The following is a 20,173-nucleotide window of genomic DNA, read 5'->3' on the forward strand; positions in this document are numbered from 1 at the left end:
CCGTGTCACCCATTCTGAGTTGGGGTGAAGATTCCGGACGAGAGGGGCTTTGGCGGGAGGGAGGGTGAGGAATGGCCTTGCTGTTCAGCCCCCGCCCTGTGGGCCGTGGCAGCCAGGCCGGGTCCGGGGGGGGGGGGGGGGGAGAGCCCGGCACCGGGCGTGGCCGAGCGCCCACCTTAGTTCCAAGACGGTGGCTCTGGCCGAGCTGATGGCGCCCGGCCGCTCCTCCGCCAGGACCTTTACAGGACGGCCATCGAGTTCCTGAAGCTGGAGAAGATCGAGCTGGGCGGCGTGCGCGGCAGCATCCTGGGCAGCCTGGTCACGCAGATCCACGAGGAGGTCTTCGAGCTGGTGAAGGTCTTCGTCGACTGCAAATACGACCCCTTGGACCCGGGAGATTCGGTGGGTGGGCCGGCGGGGGCGGTGGCCGAGGCCCCCCGAGCGGGAGGCACACGGCGGGCGGGGGCGATGGCCGAGGCCCCCGGAGCGGGAGGCACACGGCGGGCGGGGCGTGTGGGGCGGAGGACCTCCCAACAGCTCTGCCGTGAGGAGGTCCCAGCAGTGAGCGTGCTCAGCTGAGGGGTCACCCCGAATCTGGCCAGCGGGGCCAGTCGGGGTGTTAGGGTGAGCACCACTGGCTTCGCATGCTGATTAGGAGGTCGACGTTTTGCCTTGGCCGGTGTGCTCAGTGGTGAGCGTCCTCCCGTGCCAGGCACACGCCCAGGTTGTGGGCTCAATCCCCAGTAGAGGGCGTACAATGCTGATCTCTCACATCAATGTTTCTCTCTCTCTCTCTCTCTCTCTCTCTCTCTCTCTCTCTTCCTCCCTCCCTTCCTTCCTTCCTTCCTCTCTCTAAAATCACTAGAAGCAGTTTTTTTAAGAAAAGAGGTGACGTTTGAATTCGCTTTTAGGGTTTCGATAACGATTACGCTGATTTTGAGACCAAAATTCAAGACCTGGACAGGAGGCTGGCCACCATCTTCTGCCAGGCCTTCGACGACAGCAACTCCATCGAGTCCTGCGCGAAGGTACGCGGGCGGCGCGGACCGCCTGCCGGACGCCCTCACTTGGGCTTGAAGAGGGGCCCCCGGGCGTGGGGCCCGATCCGGTGTCTCGGAGCTCGTGGGCCGGGAAGCCCTGGGGCAGCTTGGGGCCCGTCTCGGAGTGACCGGCCGGGTGCCTCTCCTGCCCCTCCCGTCCTCCCCGGGAACAGAGGCTGGAGGGCGAAGGGCGATGACAACGGAGCCGCCCACACGGACCGGACTTCGGAGAGGAACTGCATGTTCTTCAGCCCCGGTCAGGAGGCCTGGGCGCCGACGGGAGAGTCGGTGGGACTCCATCAGCACTTGTTTATTTATTTTACGATTTTGGTATCATTCTCCTCTGAGAACATATTTTTAAAAATATATTTTATTGATTTTTTACAGAGAGGAAGAGAGAGGGATAGAGAGTTAGAAACATCGATGGGAGAGAAACATCTATCAGCTGCCTCCTGCACACCCCCTACTGGGGATGTGCCCGCAACCAAGGCACATGCCCTTGACCGGAATCGAACCTGGGACCCTTCAGTCCGCAGGCCGACGCTCTATCCACTGAGCCAAACCGGTTTCAGCATGAGAACATATTTTTAAAAATATATATTTTTATCTCAGAGCAGAAGGGAGAGGGGGAGAGAGAGAGAAACATCAGTGATGAGAGAGAATCACGGATGGGCTGCCTCCTGCACGCCCCCCACTGGGGACGGAGCCCGCAACCCTGGGTATGTGCCCTGATTGGGAATTGAACCCGGGACCCTTCAGTCCTCAGACCGACGCTCTACCCACTGGGCCACACCAGCCAGGGCCTGTTAGCACTTGAGAGGATGAGGGCTTTAGGGAGCCCTGGGGAGCACTGGTGCATCCGGGGTGCATATCCCCAGGCTGTGGACCTACTGTGTGCTGTTGGGTTAGAAGCCAGGGGCTCCGTGTGTGTCCCCACGAGACTCCCAGCGGCTCCGTCTCACCGGTGGCTGCGCTGGGCGTGCATTTCCTTCTCCCTCCCGAGCCGGGGCTGGGCCCACTGAAGCCGCCTCCCCCGCAGCTGCTGTACATGTGCGGGAGCCTCCTGGAGCGGCCGCTGATCCTGGCCGAGGTGGTGCCCCGCTACTCCGTCATGCTGGAGCTGTTCGACGCCGAGCTGGACAACACGAAGGTCCTGTACGACGCCCAGCTCGCAGCCTCGGCCGCCGGGCACATCCCGCCGATCCACCGCAACATGCCCCCCGTGGCCGGGCAGCTCAAGTGGAGCCTGGAGCTGCAGGAGCGCCTGGAGGTGCCCATGCGGGACCTGAAGCACATCGACCACCCGTGAGCGGGGCGCAGCCGCGGGGCGGGCGGCCGGGCGGGTCCCACGGCCCACACCCCCAGGCCTCCCCCCACCCCCGGGTGCCTTCTCCCTGGGAGCATGCTTGGCTTCTCCCGTGGGCCCGACAGCAGGCACGGAGAAAACGGGGGGCGGGGGGGGGGGGGTCGCTATGAATCCAGCCCCGGCCGCGGGCCCCGCTGCCCAGGGTTCTCGCTGGGCTTCCCCGGCCCCGGCGCACGGCCTCGGTGTCTCCGCGGGGAGAGGCTGCGGCCCTCACCCGTCCCCCACCCCAGGGTCATGGCCAGCTCGGAGGCCAAGCTCATCTACCAGAAGTACGACGAGATGATGGAGCTGCTGCGCAGCTACCGCGAGCGCATCTACCAGCAGTGGGTGTCGCGCGTGGACGAGGACTGCCGCTTCAACCTGGGCCAGCCGCTCCTGCAGCGCGACGCCTCGCGCCTCATCCGCGTCAACTTCAGCAAAGCGGTGCGCGGGCCTCTGGGGGGTGTGGCCTCTGCAGGGGGTGTGGCCTCTGGGGGGTGTGTGGCCTTTGCGGTGCGTGGGCCTCTGCAAGGGGTGGGGTGTGGCTTCTGCAGGGGCGTGGCCTCTGCGGTGGGGGTGGCCTCGGGGGGCGTGGCCTCAGGGGTGGCCTCTGGGGGGGGTGGCCTCTACGCGCGGGGGTGACGTCATGCTGGGCTAAGGCTGTGTCTTTGAAGCCTTTGTTTTTTGTGTGTATTTTTAATTTTAATCTATTTTACTAGCTAATGCCCTTTGGGAGAATTTAGATCTTTAAAATATATATATATATTTAAGTTCATTTCAGAGAGGAAGGGAAAGGGAGAGAGATAGAAACATCAATGATGAGAGAGAATCATGGATAGGCTGCCTCCTGCACGCCCCACACTGGGGATCGAGCCTGCAACCAGGGCCTGTGCCCTGACCGGGAATCGAACCCAGGACCCTTCAGTCTGCAGGCCAAGGCTCTATCCACTGAGACACACCAGTGGATAATTTAGATTTTGGCTAGGACCATTTAGATTTTTTAGAATCTATTTTTTATTGATTCCAGAGAGGAAGGGAGAAGGAGAGAGAGAGAGAGAGACATCAGTGATGAGAGAGAAACATCATGGATCGGCTGCCTCCTGCACGCCCCCTACTGGGATCGAGCCCACACCCCGGCCCGTGTCCGAACCAGGAATCGAACCGTGTCCTCCTGGTTCCTAGGTCAACGCTCACCCACTGCGCCCCGCCGGCCGGGCCTTTTTCGTTTTTGTTTCAAGTTCGCTCGGGATCTGTTTCCGATCTGAGACGGAGCAGTTGCGCCTGGAGGCGGCTTCAGCACGCGCACTGGCTGAAAGCAGGGCCGCCCAGGGGACCCCGCGCGGAAACGTCAATCTGAGAATTTATATTAAAAAAAAATAATTGAGCCGAAACCGGTTTGGCTCAGTGGATAGAGCGTCAGCCTGCGGACTGAAGGGTCCCGGGTTCGATTCTGGTCAAGGGCATGTGCCTTGGTTGCAGGCACATCCCCAGTGGGAGGTGTGCAGGAGGCAGCTGATCGGTGTTTCTCTCTCATCAATGTTTCTAACTCTATCCCTCTCCCTTCTTCTCTGTAAAAATCAATAAAATATATTTATAAATAAATAAATAAATAAATAAAATAATTGAAACGGAAGAATGAGAAACTAAAGTATTTCTCCCCCCCCCACACCACCCCCCGACCGGCTCCGCATCTCCGTGGGCCTCAGCTGGTGGCAGTGCTGAGAGAGGTCAAGTACCTGAACTTCCAGCAACAGAAGGCGATCCCGCACAGCGCCGAGACCCTGTTCTCGCAGTACGAGACCTTCCGGAAGTTCGTGGGCAACTTGGAGCTCATCGTCGGCTGGTACAACGAGGTGAGCCCGTGGGTCCCGATTCCCCGCGGACGCGCTCAGGACTCCGGACACGCATCCGGGGCCCACCCTCGCGGCCTGCCCGCCGGGCCCTCTGCCCTGGCCCACGGTTTCTCCGCGTGAATCCTCTGAAAACGCTCGACGGCGTTGGTGGGCGGGAGGCGGGAGACGCGGGGGCCGTGGGCAGTGCCGATGCCGGTGAAGAGGGACTCCGAGAGGCGCACTGTCGGTGCCCGGTGCGCCCGGTGCGCGATTTTAATGCTGCGCGCGCCCCTCACCGCAGACACACGCGCCCTTGGAGAGGCACACAGGACACGGGAGGTTGCGAGCTGGGGCTCCCGGGTGCCTGTTCTGGGGAGCAATTCAGAGATCTGCTCCCGCCCTCCTTCCTTCCTCGTCTGTGGGGGGAGGTTTTCAAGCACTAAATTAGCTTCTGAGGGCGGGCACACTGACCCGGACCGGACAGAACCGGTGCTGCTGTTAACGCCGATGCCCCCGAGTGACCGAACGTCGACGTCCGCCTGGGGACCGAGGAGAGGCCCGAGCCAGCAGGGCCCAGTTACCCCTCCCCCCTCCCCGCCCGTTCTAAGCCCAGGGGACTTGGGGACCACGCACCGGTTTTCATTACCATGCTTCCTGCTCTTTCTACCCCGTAGCACGGGTGATGAATGAGCTAAGTACACGCATGGATCCTGGGGGATAAAACAGTTCTGAACGGAGCTGTCCTCCTCGGGGGCACGGGGCGCCGGCGGGTTTGGTGGAACAGAGGCCCGGCCCGGCTTGTGTGTTGGGCAGATAAAGACCACGGTGATGGAGGTGGAGTTCCCCCTCATCAAGGCGGAGCTGGAAGGGATCGACGTCAAGCTGCTGACGGCCGAGACCACGCTCTTCTGGAACGGCGAAGGTACCCGCCCGGCCTGGCCGCCTGGGCCGAGGTGGGGGCGGGGCGGGCTGCTTCTGCCTTCTGGCTGCTGCATCGGCTTTTTTTTTTTTTTAAATGTGTGTTTATTGATTTCAGAGAGGAAGGGAGAGGGGCTGGAGAGAAACATCAATGATGAGAGAGATCGTTGATCAGCTGCCTTCTGCACGCCCCCTACTGGGGATGGACCCCGCAACCGGGCAAATGCCCTGATGGGGAATGGAACCAGGACCTCCTGGTTCATAGGTCAATGCTCAACCACTGAGCCATGCCGGCCGGGGCTGGTGGGTCAGCTTTGACTGCCACGGGGCCATGTGTTGGCCAAAGCGTGGTGCCCCCGCCCGCCCAGCCCCTGAACAGCTGTGGAGCCTGCAGAGGCTCCGTGGGGAGCACCAAGGGCCTCCGTTTCCCAGCTGGACTGGCCAGAGGCGGGCACCGCGGAGGCAGGGCCGGTGCCCGTGGCAGCCGGCTCAGGGCCGGCGTCGCAGGAGCAGAAAGAAGTGGACCAGGCAGAAGGGCCTTCCCCAGCTCCCCCTGTGCCCGGGACCCACGCTGGTGGGCACCCCTCCATCGAGACCTCCAGCCTTGCCTCCTGCCCTCTTTTGTGCCTCCGCCGCCGTGTCTCGCCTCCACACTCTCTAGGAGAAGGCAGGACTGTCCGCTCGTCTGAACCGGGGCCCGCGGGCTCTTCTGGGGAAGGAAGTCCCATGATTCTTTTCTCTCCTTTCTCCCCAAGCGCGTCTCTTTCTGGCCGCTCACCTCCCGCCCTCTGTGGCGGTCAGGGCTGGGCACAGGCGGGCCCTGAGCCTCAGGGGTCTGGAGTGCCGGGGGGCGGGGGGCTGGCCCGTTGGGGACTCCGTGCTCCAGAGGAGCAGAGGAGTTTTCCAGGCGCGGCTCTAACACCACATGCCGAGCCGGCCGCGGCGTGCCCTCCCGCTAACGGCTGGGCGCTGGCTTCCAGGCGTGCTCGAGTACATCCAGGAGATGCGGGAGCTCCTGCACAACCTGCAGAGCCGGATGCAGAAGGCCAAGCAGAACATAGACAGCATCGCCCAGGCCATGAAGGTGGTCACCCGACGGCGCAGCGGCGGCGGGCCCGCAGGGGGCGGGGCGGGGGGCTCACACGCGGCCTGGGGGGGGCGGCCTCCCGGAGGAGGGGGACGCTGTGCCATCGTCCATCCTCCGAGACCCCGACTGGCTTTGAGGCCCAGCACCCAGGGCGCTGGCCTGCCAGGAGCGAGGCCGGAGCCGCGCCTCCAGACGCTCCCTCACGCCCTCTCAGGACTGGTCGGCCAACCCCATGTTCGAAAGGAAGGACAACAAGAAGGAGGCCCTGCTGGACCTGGACGGGCGGCTGACCAACCTGAACAAGCGCTACACGGCGGTCAAGGAGGCGGGGGTCAAGATCCAGGCCATGGTGGCGGTGAGGCCCGGGACGCGAGGGCGAGGGTTCCCATGGCAACGGTGCCGCGGTCCAGAGCCTGCACTCTGTGACCCCAGAGGCTTGTCGTGAAATAGCGGCCTCTGAGGCCGGTTCTCTTGCTCGGTGTTCCCCTCCTGTGCCCGTCCCTGCACGGAGTGGGTGTGGACAGGGGACACCCTCCACAAGGTCCCCGAACTCGTCTCCCGGGGTCCGTGCTGGAGGGCACGCGTGGCGTGAGGCTCTGGTGACCTCCCGAGGCGGCGGCCCAGCCCGGGGGCGAGGCTCACTGGATGCGGTGCCCGGCCTGACGGTGCCAACACCTCAGTGGGGCCGCAGTGCGGGTGCACCTGCTGGCCGGCACGCTCACGGCCCGGGAGCCCACGGCCCTGCTGGCCTGGCGTCCGGCGTCTCTGCCTGGGTCCCTGGCCGTGCCGGGTCCTCGCGGGCGCCGCCCTCGGCGGCCGTGGCATCCAGCTCGTGTGTTGGTCGGTTTTGACGTGAACACTCAGGAAGCGAGAAGCACCGAGTGTTGGGACCGTGGGCGCGGGCAGGGCGCCCCGAGTCCTTGTGGACCCTGACGGGGAGGGGACCGCCGGGCCGTTGAGGCGGCCGCCAACCGCGGGGTCTGCTGGCAGGAAAACGCGGAGCTGTTCCGTGCGGTCACGACCAGCCAGTCCTGGAAGGACTACGTCGTCTACATCGACAGCATGGTCTTGGAGGCGTTTGAGAACTTCATCCGCATGTCGCTCAGCTACCTCATCAACAACATGGTCCTGGACGTGAGTCAGGCGTGCGAGACGCGTGGCGTGTGTCTGTGTCGGTGTGTATGCCCGTGTGTGTGCTGTGACCACCCCCCCCACGCACCGCGGCCGTGGCCACCGGCACTGAGCAGCGCGCTGGCCCCGCGGGCGCACTACCTCTGTCCCTGATGCGCGTCGTCCCTGACGGAACCCAGAGATGGGGCCCGCCGTCCTGGCCCTGGAAAATGCTTTTTCTCGTTTTAGTGTCACCTGTGTTTTGGGTTTATCCTCATCTGAGGATGTTCCCAGTGGTGTTTAGAGAGAGCGTAAGGAGGGGGAGAGACAGAGAGAGAGAAACATCGACGTGAGAGACACGCCGACTGGTTGCCCCCCACCAGGGCCCGGGATCGAGCCGGCAACCGAGGTGCGTGCCCTGGACCGGAAGTGAATCCCGGTCTGACGCTCTATCCCCTGAGCCACACCGCCAGGGTCATTGTATACATCTGGGGAAACTGAGGCCACAGCTAGCAAGTAGCAGACACAGGCCGTGAGCTGGCGCGAGCGGCCTGCACCTCCAGCCGCCGCCCCGTCCGGCCGGGGCTGCTCCGGCTGCTCCTGGCCCTGGGCCAGCGGGACGCGTGCTCTCCGGGTGGTCCCGGCCGCGGGAGTCGGGGGGGGGGGTCCCCTCCCCCTCTGGGCGGGCCCTGGGGACGAGGCGAGGCACGGACTCCGGCGACGGCGTTTCAGGAGAGCGTGGCGCCGCTGTTCGAGATCCACATGGAGCTGAGCGACGACGGGCTGGTGTTCTCGCCGTCGCTGGAGGTGGGCGACGACAGCGGCTTCCTGGCGCTCATCGAGAGCCTCATCAACGACATCTACAACGTGGCCAAGCTCATCCCCCGCCTGGCCAGGGGCCGGCTCAACTACAAGGTCAGTCGGGCCCCCCCCCCCCCCCCCCCGCTCCCTGCTCCGGGCCCCTGCGGGTTTCCTGGCTCGGAACAGCCTCCAAGCTCAGCGGTGCCCGGTCGCGGCACAGTCTGCCTGACGGGGCTCTGGGTGCGATCAGGGGCCCCGGGACTGCGGGTGGGACTTCCCTCTCCCTCCCCAAACCTCGTCCTTCCTCCTAAAGGGGCCCCTCCTCCGTGGGCCTGGCCTGCGTTCCCCGATGCCTGCCCACCCCCTTGGGACGCCCAGCGTGTGCCCTGGCCCCTTCCTGGTGCCTCTGTCCTCCTGTGACGTACCCCGTGATTCCCTCCGCACCGGGCACGCTCACACCCGTGACGCCCCGCTCCCCGCCCACGGACTCTAAGCGCCACCAACCCTGCGCAGGAGGAGGGACAGCCAGGTGGGGTTCCGGGCGCCCCACAGGCACCGCAATGGGGCTCCCCTCGGGGCGTGTCTGTCGGAGCGCTGTCTGTGTGACAGTAAAACGAAAATCTGGAAAAGACCTAAATGGCAGCCCGGCCGGCGCGGCTCAGTGGTGAGCGTCAACCTATGAGCCAGGAGGTCAGGGTGCGATTCCCGGTCAGGGCACAGGCCCGGGTTGCAGGCTCGGTCCCAGTGGGAGGCGTGCAGGAGGCAGCCGCTCCATGATTCTCCCTTATCATGGATGTTTCTCTCTCCCTCTCCCTTCCTCTCTGAAATCAATAAAAATATTTTTTTAAAAACCATTGGGAAAAAAAAAAAAAAAAAGACCTAAGTGCCCAGCAGACAGGTGCCGTCCACAGACTCCGCCCATCCTCACGCCGGCATCTGTGCGAGGCAAAGGAGCCGGGGCCAGGGTGCCCGTCCCTGCGGCTGAGCGTCTGCCGGCTGTGGAGGGCGTGCAGATCTCCCTTTACACGCACAAAACCCGGTCCTTCCGTGGCGGCGGGGTGGCGGGCGGCCGGGGGCCAAGGGGCTTCTGACGTCACGCACGTCTGCGCCTCTGGACCTCCGCCGGCGGCGGGCCCCGGGGACGGCAGGCGAGCGAGACGCTCACGGCGGCGCCCTCCCGCCCTCGCAGTCGGACCTGGAGGACACGGCAGACCTGATGGAGATGCGGGAGGAGATGTCCAACCTGGTGATGGGCGCCATGAAGGAGGCCGAGGAGTTCCAGGACTCGTTCGAGCGCTACTCCTACCTGTGGGTGGACGACCTGCAGGAGTCCATGCGGAACTTCCTCACCTACGGCCGCGTCATCACCATGGAGGACCTGGACCTGCGGCCCGAGGAGCTGGTCACCAAGTCGCCGCCCACCCTCACGCAGTTCCAGCAGCAGGTGCGGGGTGCCCCGCCCAGCGCCCCGCCTCCATTCCCCGCCCTGCCCCCTTGGGGGGGTGGGGCGTGGGGTTGGAAGAGAGCCTGGTCTTGCAATGGAGGTTTCGGAATTGTTCTGGTCTGGTGAGGCCCACAGATCAGGAGAGTCTGTGACTCACAGTTCCAGGGGGTGGGGTGCGCAGGCCGGCCCCCCAGGACCACATGGGGACCCCAGGGCCCCGCAGCAGGTGAGGGAGGGGAGGAGCGAGTGAGGGAGGGCGGCTTTATTGTGGCTTCTGTGGGGAGGAGGGAAGGAGGCAGGGCAAGCGGGCTGAGGGTGGGCTGGTTCGAGTCTTCGAACTTGAGCAGGCTCTCCAGAGCCGGGCAGGCGGGGGCAGGCGGGGGCAGGAGGCGGGGGCAGGCGGGGGCAGGCGGGGGCAGATGGGGGCAGGCGGGGGCAGCCGGGGGCAGATGGGGGCAGGCGGGGGTAAATGGGGGCTGGCGGGGGCAGGAGGCGGGGGCAGATGGGGGCTGGCGGGGGCAGGAGGCGGGGGCAGGCAGGGGCAGATGGGGGCAGGCGGGGGCAGGTGGGGGCAGGAGGCGGGGGCAGGCAGGGGCAGATGGGGGCAGGCGGGGGCAGGCGGGGGCAGATGGGGGCAGGCGGGGGCAGGAGGCGGGGGCAGGCGGCCGCCCCGGGTCCGGTGCCGTCGGCGGTCCCAGCAGCCGGGCGAGCGGAGCCGGTCTTGCAGATCGACTCCTACGAGCGGCTGTACGAGGAGGTGTCGCGGTGCGAGAACACGCAGGTGTTCAGCGGCTGGCTGCAGTGCGACTGCCGGCCCTTCAAGCAGGCGCTGCTCAACACCATCAAGCGCTGGAGCTTCATGTTCAAGCGCCACCTGAGCAACCACGTGGTCAGCAGGTGGGCGCCCACCTGCCGCCCGACCACCCCAGAGGGCAGACGGGGTGTGGGAGGGTGGAGGTCCGGCTGAGAGGGCAGCACCCCAGGACGGGGGGCACCTGGCTGCCAGGACGCCCCGTTGCTTCCCCCACCCTCACGGTGTCCGGGTGCCGGTGCGAGGACCCCTCAGGAGCCTAGAGCCCAGCCGGGCGGCCTGTCAGGCGGCGGATGTCCCAGTGCCGGTGCAGCGGCAGGCGGCGGGCAGGTCCTGAGTGCGTGGGCTGCGCTGAGGGCCCCGGAGGCAGCAGGGCCTCCCAGGATTTGCCCCCCAGGCCGAGGGGAGCGGGTGGGGCACGGGCGCCGAGCAGGCGGGAACAGCGGGTCCTGAGATGGACTGGCGGAGGGGTGCCTGTCACGGGTGGTTGTCTCTCCCGCAGCCTCGGTGACCTGGAGGCCTTCATGAAAGCCGCCAGGACCGGCCTGAAGACGCCGGTCAAGGAAGGGGACTACGACGGCCTCGTGGAGGTGATGGGGCACCTGATGAAGGTGAAGGAGCGGCAGGTGGCCACCGACAACATGTTCGAGCCGCTGAAGCAAACCATCGAGCTGCTCCGGACGTACGGGGAGGAGATGCCGGAGGAGATCTACGTGAAGCTGCAGGTGGACGGCGGCCGGGGCCTCGGTGTCTGGGGCAGGGAGGGGGATGGCGGCCGGGGCCTCGGTGTGTGGGGCAGGGAGGGGGTGGCGGCCGGGGCCTCGGTGTGTGGGGCAGGGCGGGCAGCCAGGAGCCTGGCCGAGGCCAGAGGAGGGCTGTGGACTGGTCAGACCTCCTGTGGGGGAAGGAGCCGCAGGCCCGGGCCATGCTGTATGGGTGGCGTGGCTGCGGGCCCCGTGCTGAGGCCTGGGCGTGTGTGTGGCTGGTCCCGGGAGCTCTGGGGCTGCAGAGCGGGTGGGGAGTTGCGAGAAGCGGTGGGATAAACGGGTTAGAGGTGGGCCGCAGCGGACAGAACCCATTAGTTCATCGTAGAAGGTGAAGCCACGCCGCTTGTGGGCAGTCCGTGGGCAAGGGTTTGTTCTGTAAAATACTTTCTGGTTTCAAGTACAACGTTTGCCCCGGTCTGCAGACCTTGTAAAATGTGCCAGTTCACCTGATTGATGGAGCCTTTCCTGAAAGGGCAAAATCATGGAAATGGACAAGGGGTAGTGGCTGCCGGGGACAGGGTGCGGCGGCAGCTACAGCGGTGACACAGGCAGTGCCTTCACCGTGACAGCCTGTGGGCCCGGGGCAGTGGCTTCAGGAATCTATCTATGGGATAAGATTGCCTAGGATCACACACACACACACACACGTATGCACAGTGCACACATGCATGAATACGCGTGTACATACAATGCACACCACACGTGCACGCACACACGGGTTCAGGTCACCTGGGTCACAAGTGCGCCGTCCTGCGGAGGCTGTGCTGCAGGGGCGGGGGGGGGCCACGGAGGGCGGTGGGGCCCACCCCGGGGCCGGATTGTTCCCCGCGGGGAGGTTGGAAAAGCGCAGGAACCGGAGCGTCCCTGGCCTGCCCGCCTAGGAGCTGCCGGAGCAGTGGACCAACACCAAGAAGCTGGCCATCCAGGTGAAGCAGAACGTGGCGCCCCTGCAGGCCAACGAGGTCAACATCCTGCGGAGGAAGTGCCAGCAGTTCGAGGTCAGGGCGTGGGGCGGGGCTTCCGCGTGGGGGCGCGGCTGCAGTGTGGGGTGTTGGGCGTGGGGGCGGGGTGAGGGGCGGGACTGCAGCGAGGGGCGGGCTATGTGGGGGCGGGGCTTCCGTGGGTGGGGGCGGGGCTTCCGCATGAGGCGGGGCTGCCGTGGGTGGGCGGGGCGGAAGCGGGGGCGGGGCTGCAGCGAGGGGCGGGCTTCTATGTGGGGGCGGGGCTGCCATGAGTGGGTGGGGCGGGGCGGGGCTGCCGTGGGCGGGGCGGGGCGGGGCGGGGGCGGGGCTGCAGCGTGCGGGCAGGTGGGCAGGTGTGTGACCTGTGACCTCCCGTGGGCTCGGCAGATCAAGCAGCACGAGTTCAGGGAGAAGTTCAGGCAGGAGGCCCCGTTCGCCTTCAGTGACCCCGAGCCCTACCAGTCCCTGAATAAGGTACCTGCGCCCCGGCCGCGCCCCGGTGCTGGGAGCCGCCGCCCGTCTCCCCTCAAGCTCTGGTTTTGTCCGGGCGGCCGGCCCGTGGGACTGGCCTGGAGAAGGCCGTCCTCGGCCCCAACGCGAACTGAGATAAACCGCCTTCCCGCCAGATCCCATGGGGGCGGGTGCCGCTCCGGCTGGAGAGCTCACGGGCATCGTGAGCCAGGGGCAGGCGTGGGGCTGGCGTGGGGCTGGCGTGGGGCCGGCTCGTGGCCCTGAGGGAGGGCCAGGGCGCCACCTGCTGCATGGGCAGCCTGCTCACCGCCTCCCCGCCCCGCCCGCCCCAGGAACAAAGGAGCATCCTGTCCATGGAGGGCATCATGGAGGGGCTGTGCAAGTCGGGGAGCCTGTTCGAGGTCGCGGTGCCCGACTACAAGCAGCTCAAGGCTTGCCACCGGGAGGTCCGCCTGCTGAAGGAGCTCTGGGACATGATCGTCATGGTGAGCGGGCGCCGGCGGGGGCGGGCACCAGGAGGGGGCGCTCCCGGCTCCCTCGGTCGTGAAAAATGCAACCGCAGGTCTCCTGGCCTCCGTGGGGTCGCCCGCAGGTCCCCACTGTGGGCCACTCTCCGCAGCGTCTGTGTTTCTTCCTCTCTGTGCACAGGTCTCCCTCCCGTCCACTGCCTCTCTTCCTCCTCCTCCTTCTCCTCCCCTCACCCTCTCCCTCCTCCCCCTCTTCTCCCCTCCCCCTCTCCCTCCTCCCCCTCCTCCTTCTCCTCCCCCTCCCCCCTCCCCCTCCTCCCCTTCCTCCTCCTCCTCCTCCTCCTCCTCCCCCTCCTCTCCCCTCCCTCCTCATCCCCCTCCTCCTCCTCCTCCACCGCCCCCTCCCCTCCCCTCCCCCTCCTCCCTCCTCCTCCCCTCCCCTCCCCCTCCCCTCCCCTCCCCCCTCCTCCTCCCCCTCTTCCCCTTCCTCCCCCTCCTCCTCCTCCCTCCTCCCCCTCCCCCTCTCCTCCTCCTCCTCTCTCACATCTCATCTCTCTTTAAAATTTTTAAAAAACAGCCCAGCGGGCGAGGCTCAGTGGGAAGCGTTGCCCTGGTTTCCCCGGACCCCTTTTGAGTGGCGCCTCCGCCATTGGCGATCCTCGTCTTCCCTCCCGCCCTGCGTCCCCGGCGCTCGAGGTTCCTGAGTCATAGGCCTCACGGGCTTTTCCATGGACCCGCTTTGCATGTCCTGCTTTTTCTCCGTCGCTCTGCGCTTCCCTCCCCCGGCGTCTGGCCTCATCGTTATCATCTCCTTCCTTCCGTTCGCTTTGGGTTTATTTTGCTCTTTTTCCATGTCTCGGTTTGATTTCTATTGATTGGACACGTTGCATCTTTCCCGTGTGAACATTCCGTGTTGTAACACTACCCCTCTGCTGTAGCCGAGCCCACGTATTTTGATATTTCCCTGGTCTCTGCTTTTTTGTCGGTTTGTCTGTTTTGAGGTCCCCTCTCGAGCCTCGGGTTCTTTAGAAGTCTGTCTTTAATTTCCGAATGTCGGGCATTTCCCTGTTGCCTTCCTGCGGTTGATTCCCAGTTTGGTTCCATGTGGTCAGAGAAGCCCCTCTGTGGCTCCAGCTGCGTGCAAACTCCTGAGGCTGGTCTCCTGGGCGGCTGCCCCTGGGCACGGGGTGGGGGGGGGGGCACGTTCCGCTTCTCTTGGGCGGAACGCTGTGTGCCGGTCAGACCCTGTGGTCCTCTGTGGTTCAGTCCTATGTCCTGACAGAGCTTCTGCCAAAGTAGGTTTAAGTGCTAACTCTCAAGTTGTATCTTCTCAGAAAGTTACCTTCTTTTTTTCTTTTAACTTGCATCTCTCCAACGGGATGGTTTCTCCCTTGTATCCACCCAGCTTACCAAACTCTGTCATTTAGTTCTAAGGGTCCTCATGGGCGTTTGCTGCCTGAGAGCAGGGGGTGCAGGTGTGGGCCGCGGGGGGCCGTCCCGAGTCCTCCCCACGAGCATGCACGGCCGGCACCCCCCCCCCCCAGGTGAACACCAGCTTCGACGACTGGAAGACCACCAAGTGGAAGAACATCAACGTGGAGCAGATGGACATCGACTGCAAGAAGTTCGCCAAGGACGTGCGGTCCCTGGACAAGGAGATGAAGACCTGGGATGCCTTCGTGGGGCTGGACAACACCGTGAAGAACATGATCACCGCCCTGCGCGCCGTGAGCGACCTGCAGAACCCCGCCATCCGCGACCGCCACTGGCAGCAGCTCATGCAGGCCACCCAGGTACCCGGGGGAGGGAGGGCCGCCAGGTGGGGGTGGGGTGGGGTTACCCGGGTTCTGCCATTACACAGCTTTCCGGGGAGGGAAGGCGGGGCTGGAGAAGGAACTGCCCGCTCTCCCGGGGCCTGGGATGTGCACGGACCTGCCTCTCTGGGAGGGACGGAGGTGTCCTCGCCCGAGTGCAGGCGACCTCGTGCGGAACCTGCCTGTTTTCCAGGTGAAGTTTGAGATGTCGGAGGACACTGTGCTGGCGGACCTGCTCCAGCTGAACCTGCACAAGTTCGAGGACGAGGTCCGGAACATCGTGGACAAGGCGGTGAAGGAGTCCGGGATGGAGAAGGTAGCCCTGTGGGCGGACAGGGAGGACTGTCCGGGATGGGGATGGGGAAGGTGGTCCTGTGGGCGGACAGGGAGGACTGTCCGGGATGGGGATGGGGAAGGTGGCCCTGTGGGCGGACAGGGAGGACTGTCCGGGATGGGGATGGGGAAGGTGGTCCTGTGGGCGGACAGGGAGGACTGTCCGGGATGGGGATGGGGAAGGTGGCCCTGTGGGCGGACAGGGAGGACTGTCCGGGATGGGGATGGGGAAGGTGGTCCTGTGGGCGGACAGGGAGGACTGTCCGGGATGGGGAAGGTGGCCCTGTGGGCGGACAGGGAGGATTGTCCGGGATGGGGATGGGGAAGGTAGCCCTGTGGGCGGACAGGGAGGACTGTCCGGGATGGGGGTGGGGAAGGTGGTCCTGTGGGCGGACAGGGAGGACTGTCCGGGATGGGGATGGGGAAGGTGGTCCTGTGGGCGGGCAGGGAGGACTGTCCGGGATGGGGATGGGGAAGGTGGCCCTGTGGGCGGACAGGGAGGACTGTCCGGGATGGGGAAGGTGGTCCTGTGGGCGGACAGGGAGGATTGTCCGGGATGGGGAAGGTGGTCCTGTGGGCGGACAGGGAGGACTGTCCGGGATGGGGATGGGGAAGGTGGTCCTGTGGGCGGACAGGGAGGACTGTCCGGGATGGGGAAGGTGGCCCTGTGGGCGGACAGGGAGGACTGTCCGGGATGGGGATGGGGAAGGTGGTCCTGTGGGCGGACAGGGAGGACTGTCCGGGATGGGGAAGGTGGCCCTGTGGGCGGACAGGGAGGACTGTCCGGGATGGGGGTGGGGAAGGTGGTCCTGTGGGCGGACAGGGAGGACTGTCCGGGATGGGGAAGGTGGTCCTGTGGGCGGACAGGGAGGATTGTCCGGGATGGGGAAGGTGGTCCTGTGGGCGGACAGGGAGGACTGTCCGGGATGGGGATGGGGAAGGTGGTCCTGTGGGCGGACAGGGAGGACTGTCCGGGATGGGGAAGGTGGCCCTGTGGGCGGACAGGGAGGACTGTCCGGGATGGGGATGGGGAAGGTGGTCCTGTGGGCGGACAGGGAGGACTGTCCGGGATGGGGAAGGTGGCCCTGTGGGCGGACAGGGAGGACTGTCCGGGATGGGGGTGGGGAAGGTGGTCCTGTGGGCGGACAGGGAGGACTGTCCGGGATGGGGGTGGGGAAGGTGGTCCTGTGGGCGGACAGGGAGGACTGTCCGGGATGGGATGGGGAAGGTGGCCCTGTGGGCAGACAGGGAGGACTGTCCGGGATGGGATGGGGAAGGTGGTCCTGTGGGCGGACAGGGAGGGACTGTCCGGGATGGGGATGGGGAAGGTGGCCCTGTGGGCGGACAGGGAGGACTGTCCGGGATGGGGATGGGGAAGGTGGTCCTGTGGGCGGACAGGGAGGACTGTCCGGGATGGGGATGGGGAAGGTGGCCCTGTGGGCGGACAGGGAGGACTGTCCGGGATGGGGATGGGGAAGGTGGCCCTGTGGGCGGACAGGGAGGACTGTCCGGGATGGGGATGGGGAAGGTGGCCCTGTGGGCGGACAGGGAGCATTGTCCGGGATGGGATGGGGAAGGTGGCCCTGTGGGGCGGACAGGGAGGGACTGTCCGGGATGGGGATGGGGAAGGTGGCCCTGTGGGCGGACAGGGAGGACTGTCCGGGATGGGGATGGGGAAGGTGGCCCTGTGGGCGGACAGGGAGGACTGTCCGGGATGGGGGTGGGGAAGGTGGCCCTGTGGGCGGACAGGGAGGACTGTCCGGGTGACACTGAAGCTGCGGCACCACCTGCCATGCCTGTCCCCCTCCCCGGGGCCAGCGCTCACGGGATACCAAAGGGACGTCTCCCAGCGCACACAGGAATCCTGTCATATGGCTCCGGGCTTCATTACCGGGAAAAACCCCATTCCTGCCCACTCTGCCTCCCTGCCCAGAACTGTGTGCGCCCCCAGCTCTCCTCTCCCGGAGCGCCCCGACCTCGTCCTGGCCCCTCCCCCTCTGCCCGGCAGGAAGGGGGAGGGCTGACCCTCAGCCAGTCCCTGGTGGTTAATGAGCCGCCACCACAGGGGCCTGTGCCCTTTAGCTGCCCCCACCCCGTCTTCTCTGCCCACCCTGCCCCCCCTGAGCGACCCCGGCCCACCTCCGTTGCGTGGGTCTGTCTCTTCGGCCGCGTCACAGCCACGGAAGCACACGAGGTCGGCTTTGTGCCTGGCTGTTCCTGGGCATCGTGTCCTCAGGGTCCGCCACGTGGGAGCCGGGGGCGGCGCTCCTTCCTTGTTGACGGCCGATGCCGTCCGCCAAGCGGAGGGGCCCCGTGGCGCTCATCTGCCGTCTTTGGGGGGCGTTTCGGTGGCTCCCCCTTCGGCCACTGTGAGGGGTGCTGTGCAGGAGCAGCGTGGTTTTCCCAGGAGGGGCTCGCTCCCCGCCCTCGGGAACCTGGGTCCCTCTCGGTCCTCCGGCCAGGGCCCGCTGACCTGGCCCTGCCCCCCCTCCCCCCCCCCCGAAGGTGCTGAAGGTGCTGGACAGCACCTGGTCCACCATGGTGTTCCAGCACGAGCCGCACCCGCGCACGGGCACCATGATGCTCAGGGACGGACGAGGTGCTGGTGGAGACGCTGGAGGACAACCAGGTGCAGCTGCAGAACCTGATGATGTCCAAGTACCTGTCGCACTTCCTGCACGAGGTGACGAGCTGGCAGCAGAAGCTGTCCACGGCGGACTCGGTCATCTCCATCTGGTTCGAGGTGCAGCGCACCTGGAGCCACCTGGAGAGCATCTTCGTGGGCTCCGAGGACATCCGCGCCCAGCTGCCCGAGGAGTCCCGCCACTTCGACGACATCGACAGGGAGTTCAAGGTGAGCCCGCCGCCCCGCCCGCCCCTGCCCAGCACTGCCCGGCCCGGGCCTCGCGGGAGGACGCGGGGCCTCTGACGCCGCCCCTGCTCGTCCCAGGCCCTGATGGAGGAGGCGGTGAAGACGCCCAACGTGGTGGAGGCCACCAACAAGCCCGGGCTCTACGAGAAGCTGGAGGACATGAAGAAGAGGTGGGTCCCGGCCCCGTGCGGGGACCCGCGTGCCGGCCAGGGCGGGGCACCAAGAGCGGGTCCTGGGTCCGAGCACCCTTTCCTTGGGAGCCGGTGCTCCCCGGCTGCGCCGTTCCCTCGAGAGGGAGCAGGCACCGTGGCGATGAAGCCGGGCTCCCTCCTGCCCGGGGCGCCCACGGGGTCAGGGCTGCAGGGAGTGAGCGCCACGGGCTGGAGCGTCGGGATCACACGGGCTGTGAGCCACACCCGCGTCTCCTGCTGCTGGTCCCTGGCCAGGGTGGCCCGGGGGAGACCTGCCCCTCGGCCTCCAAACCTCTGCCCCGCCCCCGCCCCCCAGGCTGGCCGTGTGCGAGAAGGCCCTGGCCGAGTACCTGGAGACCAAGAGACTGGCTTTCCCCCGCTTCTACTTCGTGTCCTCGGCCGACCTCCTGGACATTCTCTCTAACGGCAACGACCCCGTGGAGGTAGGCGGCCCGCTCTCCCCGCGCCCGGGCAGCCCTGGGGCTGCGGAGGAGTGTCCCCCGTCCACTGCACCGCCTCCGCGAGGCCGTCCACACCAGAAACCGCCCGGGGGCCCGGCCGTGGCACGGAGACCGGAGACTCACTCTGTGGCCCCGGCCTTTTACCTCCTGGGCCTCGGTTTTCCTCATCCGGGAAGTGGGTTTGATGCCGGGAGCCGAGCGAGACTCTTTTCTGAGATGCTCACTCACTAGGTGCCCCCCCCCCCCCCCAATAAAGCCCGGTCCCGGGAGGGAAGGAAAGGGTTGCCCCAGGCTGTTGTGACAGAGGGCAGGTCACCTGACCAGTGGGGGGGACGCGGCTAGACGGGGGGACAGCAGAGGTAGGGTCACAGCTGCTTGTGTAAGTACAGGAATAAGTCCTGTGTCCCGGCACTCACGGGTGTAACCCTGCTTTTGCCCACCCCTGTATTTTATTTTAACCGTTACGCTGTGGGACGCACCACGGGGGGGACACAAGGGTGGCCCCAGATGGCAGGCTGAGCGTGTGACAGGGAAACAGGCCTCGTGGCGGGGCCAGAGCTGCTCAGGGAGGAGAAATCCCGGGACGGACCCTGCCCCAGGCCGGCCCGGGGCAGCTCTGCTTGTCCTTGCTGTTGGCTGAGTGAGCTGAGTGAGCGTTGGCCCGGGAAGGGGGGCACACCCCCCGGAAAGAAAGATGCTCCCAACCGCCAAGGACCGTGGGCTGCGAGACCCCTCGGCGCGCGGTCGGCCGCCCCATCCTGCTGTCCCCCCGCCCCCGCCCCGTCCAGGTGAGCCGCCACCTGTCCAAGCTGTTCGACAGCCTGTGCAAACTCAAGTTCCAAGCTGGACGAGAACGAGAAGCCCATCAAGACGGGGCTGGGCATGTACAGCAAGGAGGACGAGTACATGGACTTCGACCAGGAGTGCGACCTCTCGGGGCAGGTGGGCGCGGGGGCGGGTCACGGGGCGCCGACGGGGCCCCGCCCCCCGGTGACGGGACCGGGCGTGTAAGAGCTGTGTGCCCTCACTGGGGGTGTCTCCTCTTCCCCGCGTCCATAGAACGAGGGCTGGAAGGACTGGTTTCTAGAATTCCTGGCACAGCCTTCCATAGAGTGAGGTGCGCCCTTGAGAGAAGGAGGGAAGAACGGGAGGGGGCGGGAAGGGGGGAGCGGGCACGGGTGCCAGGGAATTGCTCTGCGGCTTCGGGGGGGCCCACACACCGGACCCGAGTCCTCACCGTGCTGAGGAAGCCACCGGCCGCATCGCTCTGCCAGATGCCGGAGGCCCCTTCCCGGGGTACCCTGGGCCCCTCTCCCAGCGAACGGTCCTGGCTGCCCCTCCCCCCAACCCCATTGCCCAGTATTGATCAAGCCGCCGCCTAAGGACCGCCTGTTGACGTTAGCCTAAGGAAACTATCATCGGAGGCAAGTCAGCTTGGGGGTAGCGG

The 20,173-nt window shown here is 66.0% G+C and overlaps 1 protein-coding gene across 1 annotated transcript in view; it reads left to right on the forward strand.

The window, feature by feature from the left end:
- The window catches only part of DNAH17 (dynein axonemal heavy chain 17), a gene marked incomplete at its 5' end in the record, with an annotated part of 58,851 nt that overhangs the window by 4,364 nt on the left and 34,314 nt on the right, over window positions 1-20,173 (forward strand). Inside the window, 25 exon segments of the mRNA XM_079798611.1 lie at window positions 235-402; window positions 912-1,028; window positions 2,080-2,345; window positions 2,637-2,829; window positions 4,092-4,238; window positions 5,031-5,139; window positions 6,116-6,219; window positions 6,437-6,577; window positions 7,213-7,356; window positions 8,065-8,247; window positions 9,323-9,577; window positions 10,305-10,474; window positions 10,891-11,113; window positions 12,037-12,153; window positions 12,505-12,591; window positions 12,921-13,073; window positions 14,600-14,848; window positions 15,063-15,185; window positions 17,708-17,791; window positions 17,793-18,056; window positions 18,153-18,244; window positions 18,582-18,708; window positions 19,515-19,565; window positions 19,567-19,668; window positions 19,786-19,838. Of these exon segments, the coding sequence (XP_079654737.1) occupies window positions 235-402; window positions 912-1,028; window positions 2,080-2,345; window positions 2,637-2,829; window positions 4,092-4,238; window positions 5,031-5,139; window positions 6,116-6,219; window positions 6,437-6,577; window positions 7,213-7,356; window positions 8,065-8,247; window positions 9,323-9,577; window positions 10,305-10,474; window positions 10,891-11,113; window positions 12,037-12,153; window positions 12,505-12,591; window positions 12,921-13,073; window positions 14,600-14,848; window positions 15,063-15,185; window positions 17,708-17,791; window positions 17,793-18,056; window positions 18,153-18,244; window positions 18,582-18,708; window positions 19,515-19,565; window positions 19,567-19,668; window positions 19,786-19,838 (3,722 nt within the window).

This window comes from Cnephaeus nilssonii (genome assembly GCF_951640355.1).
Source record: "Cnephaeus nilssonii genome assembly, chromosome: 19".
NCBI classification, from domain to species: domain Eukaryota; kingdom Metazoa; phylum Chordata; class Mammalia; order Chiroptera; family Vespertilionidae; genus Cnephaeus; species Cnephaeus nilssonii.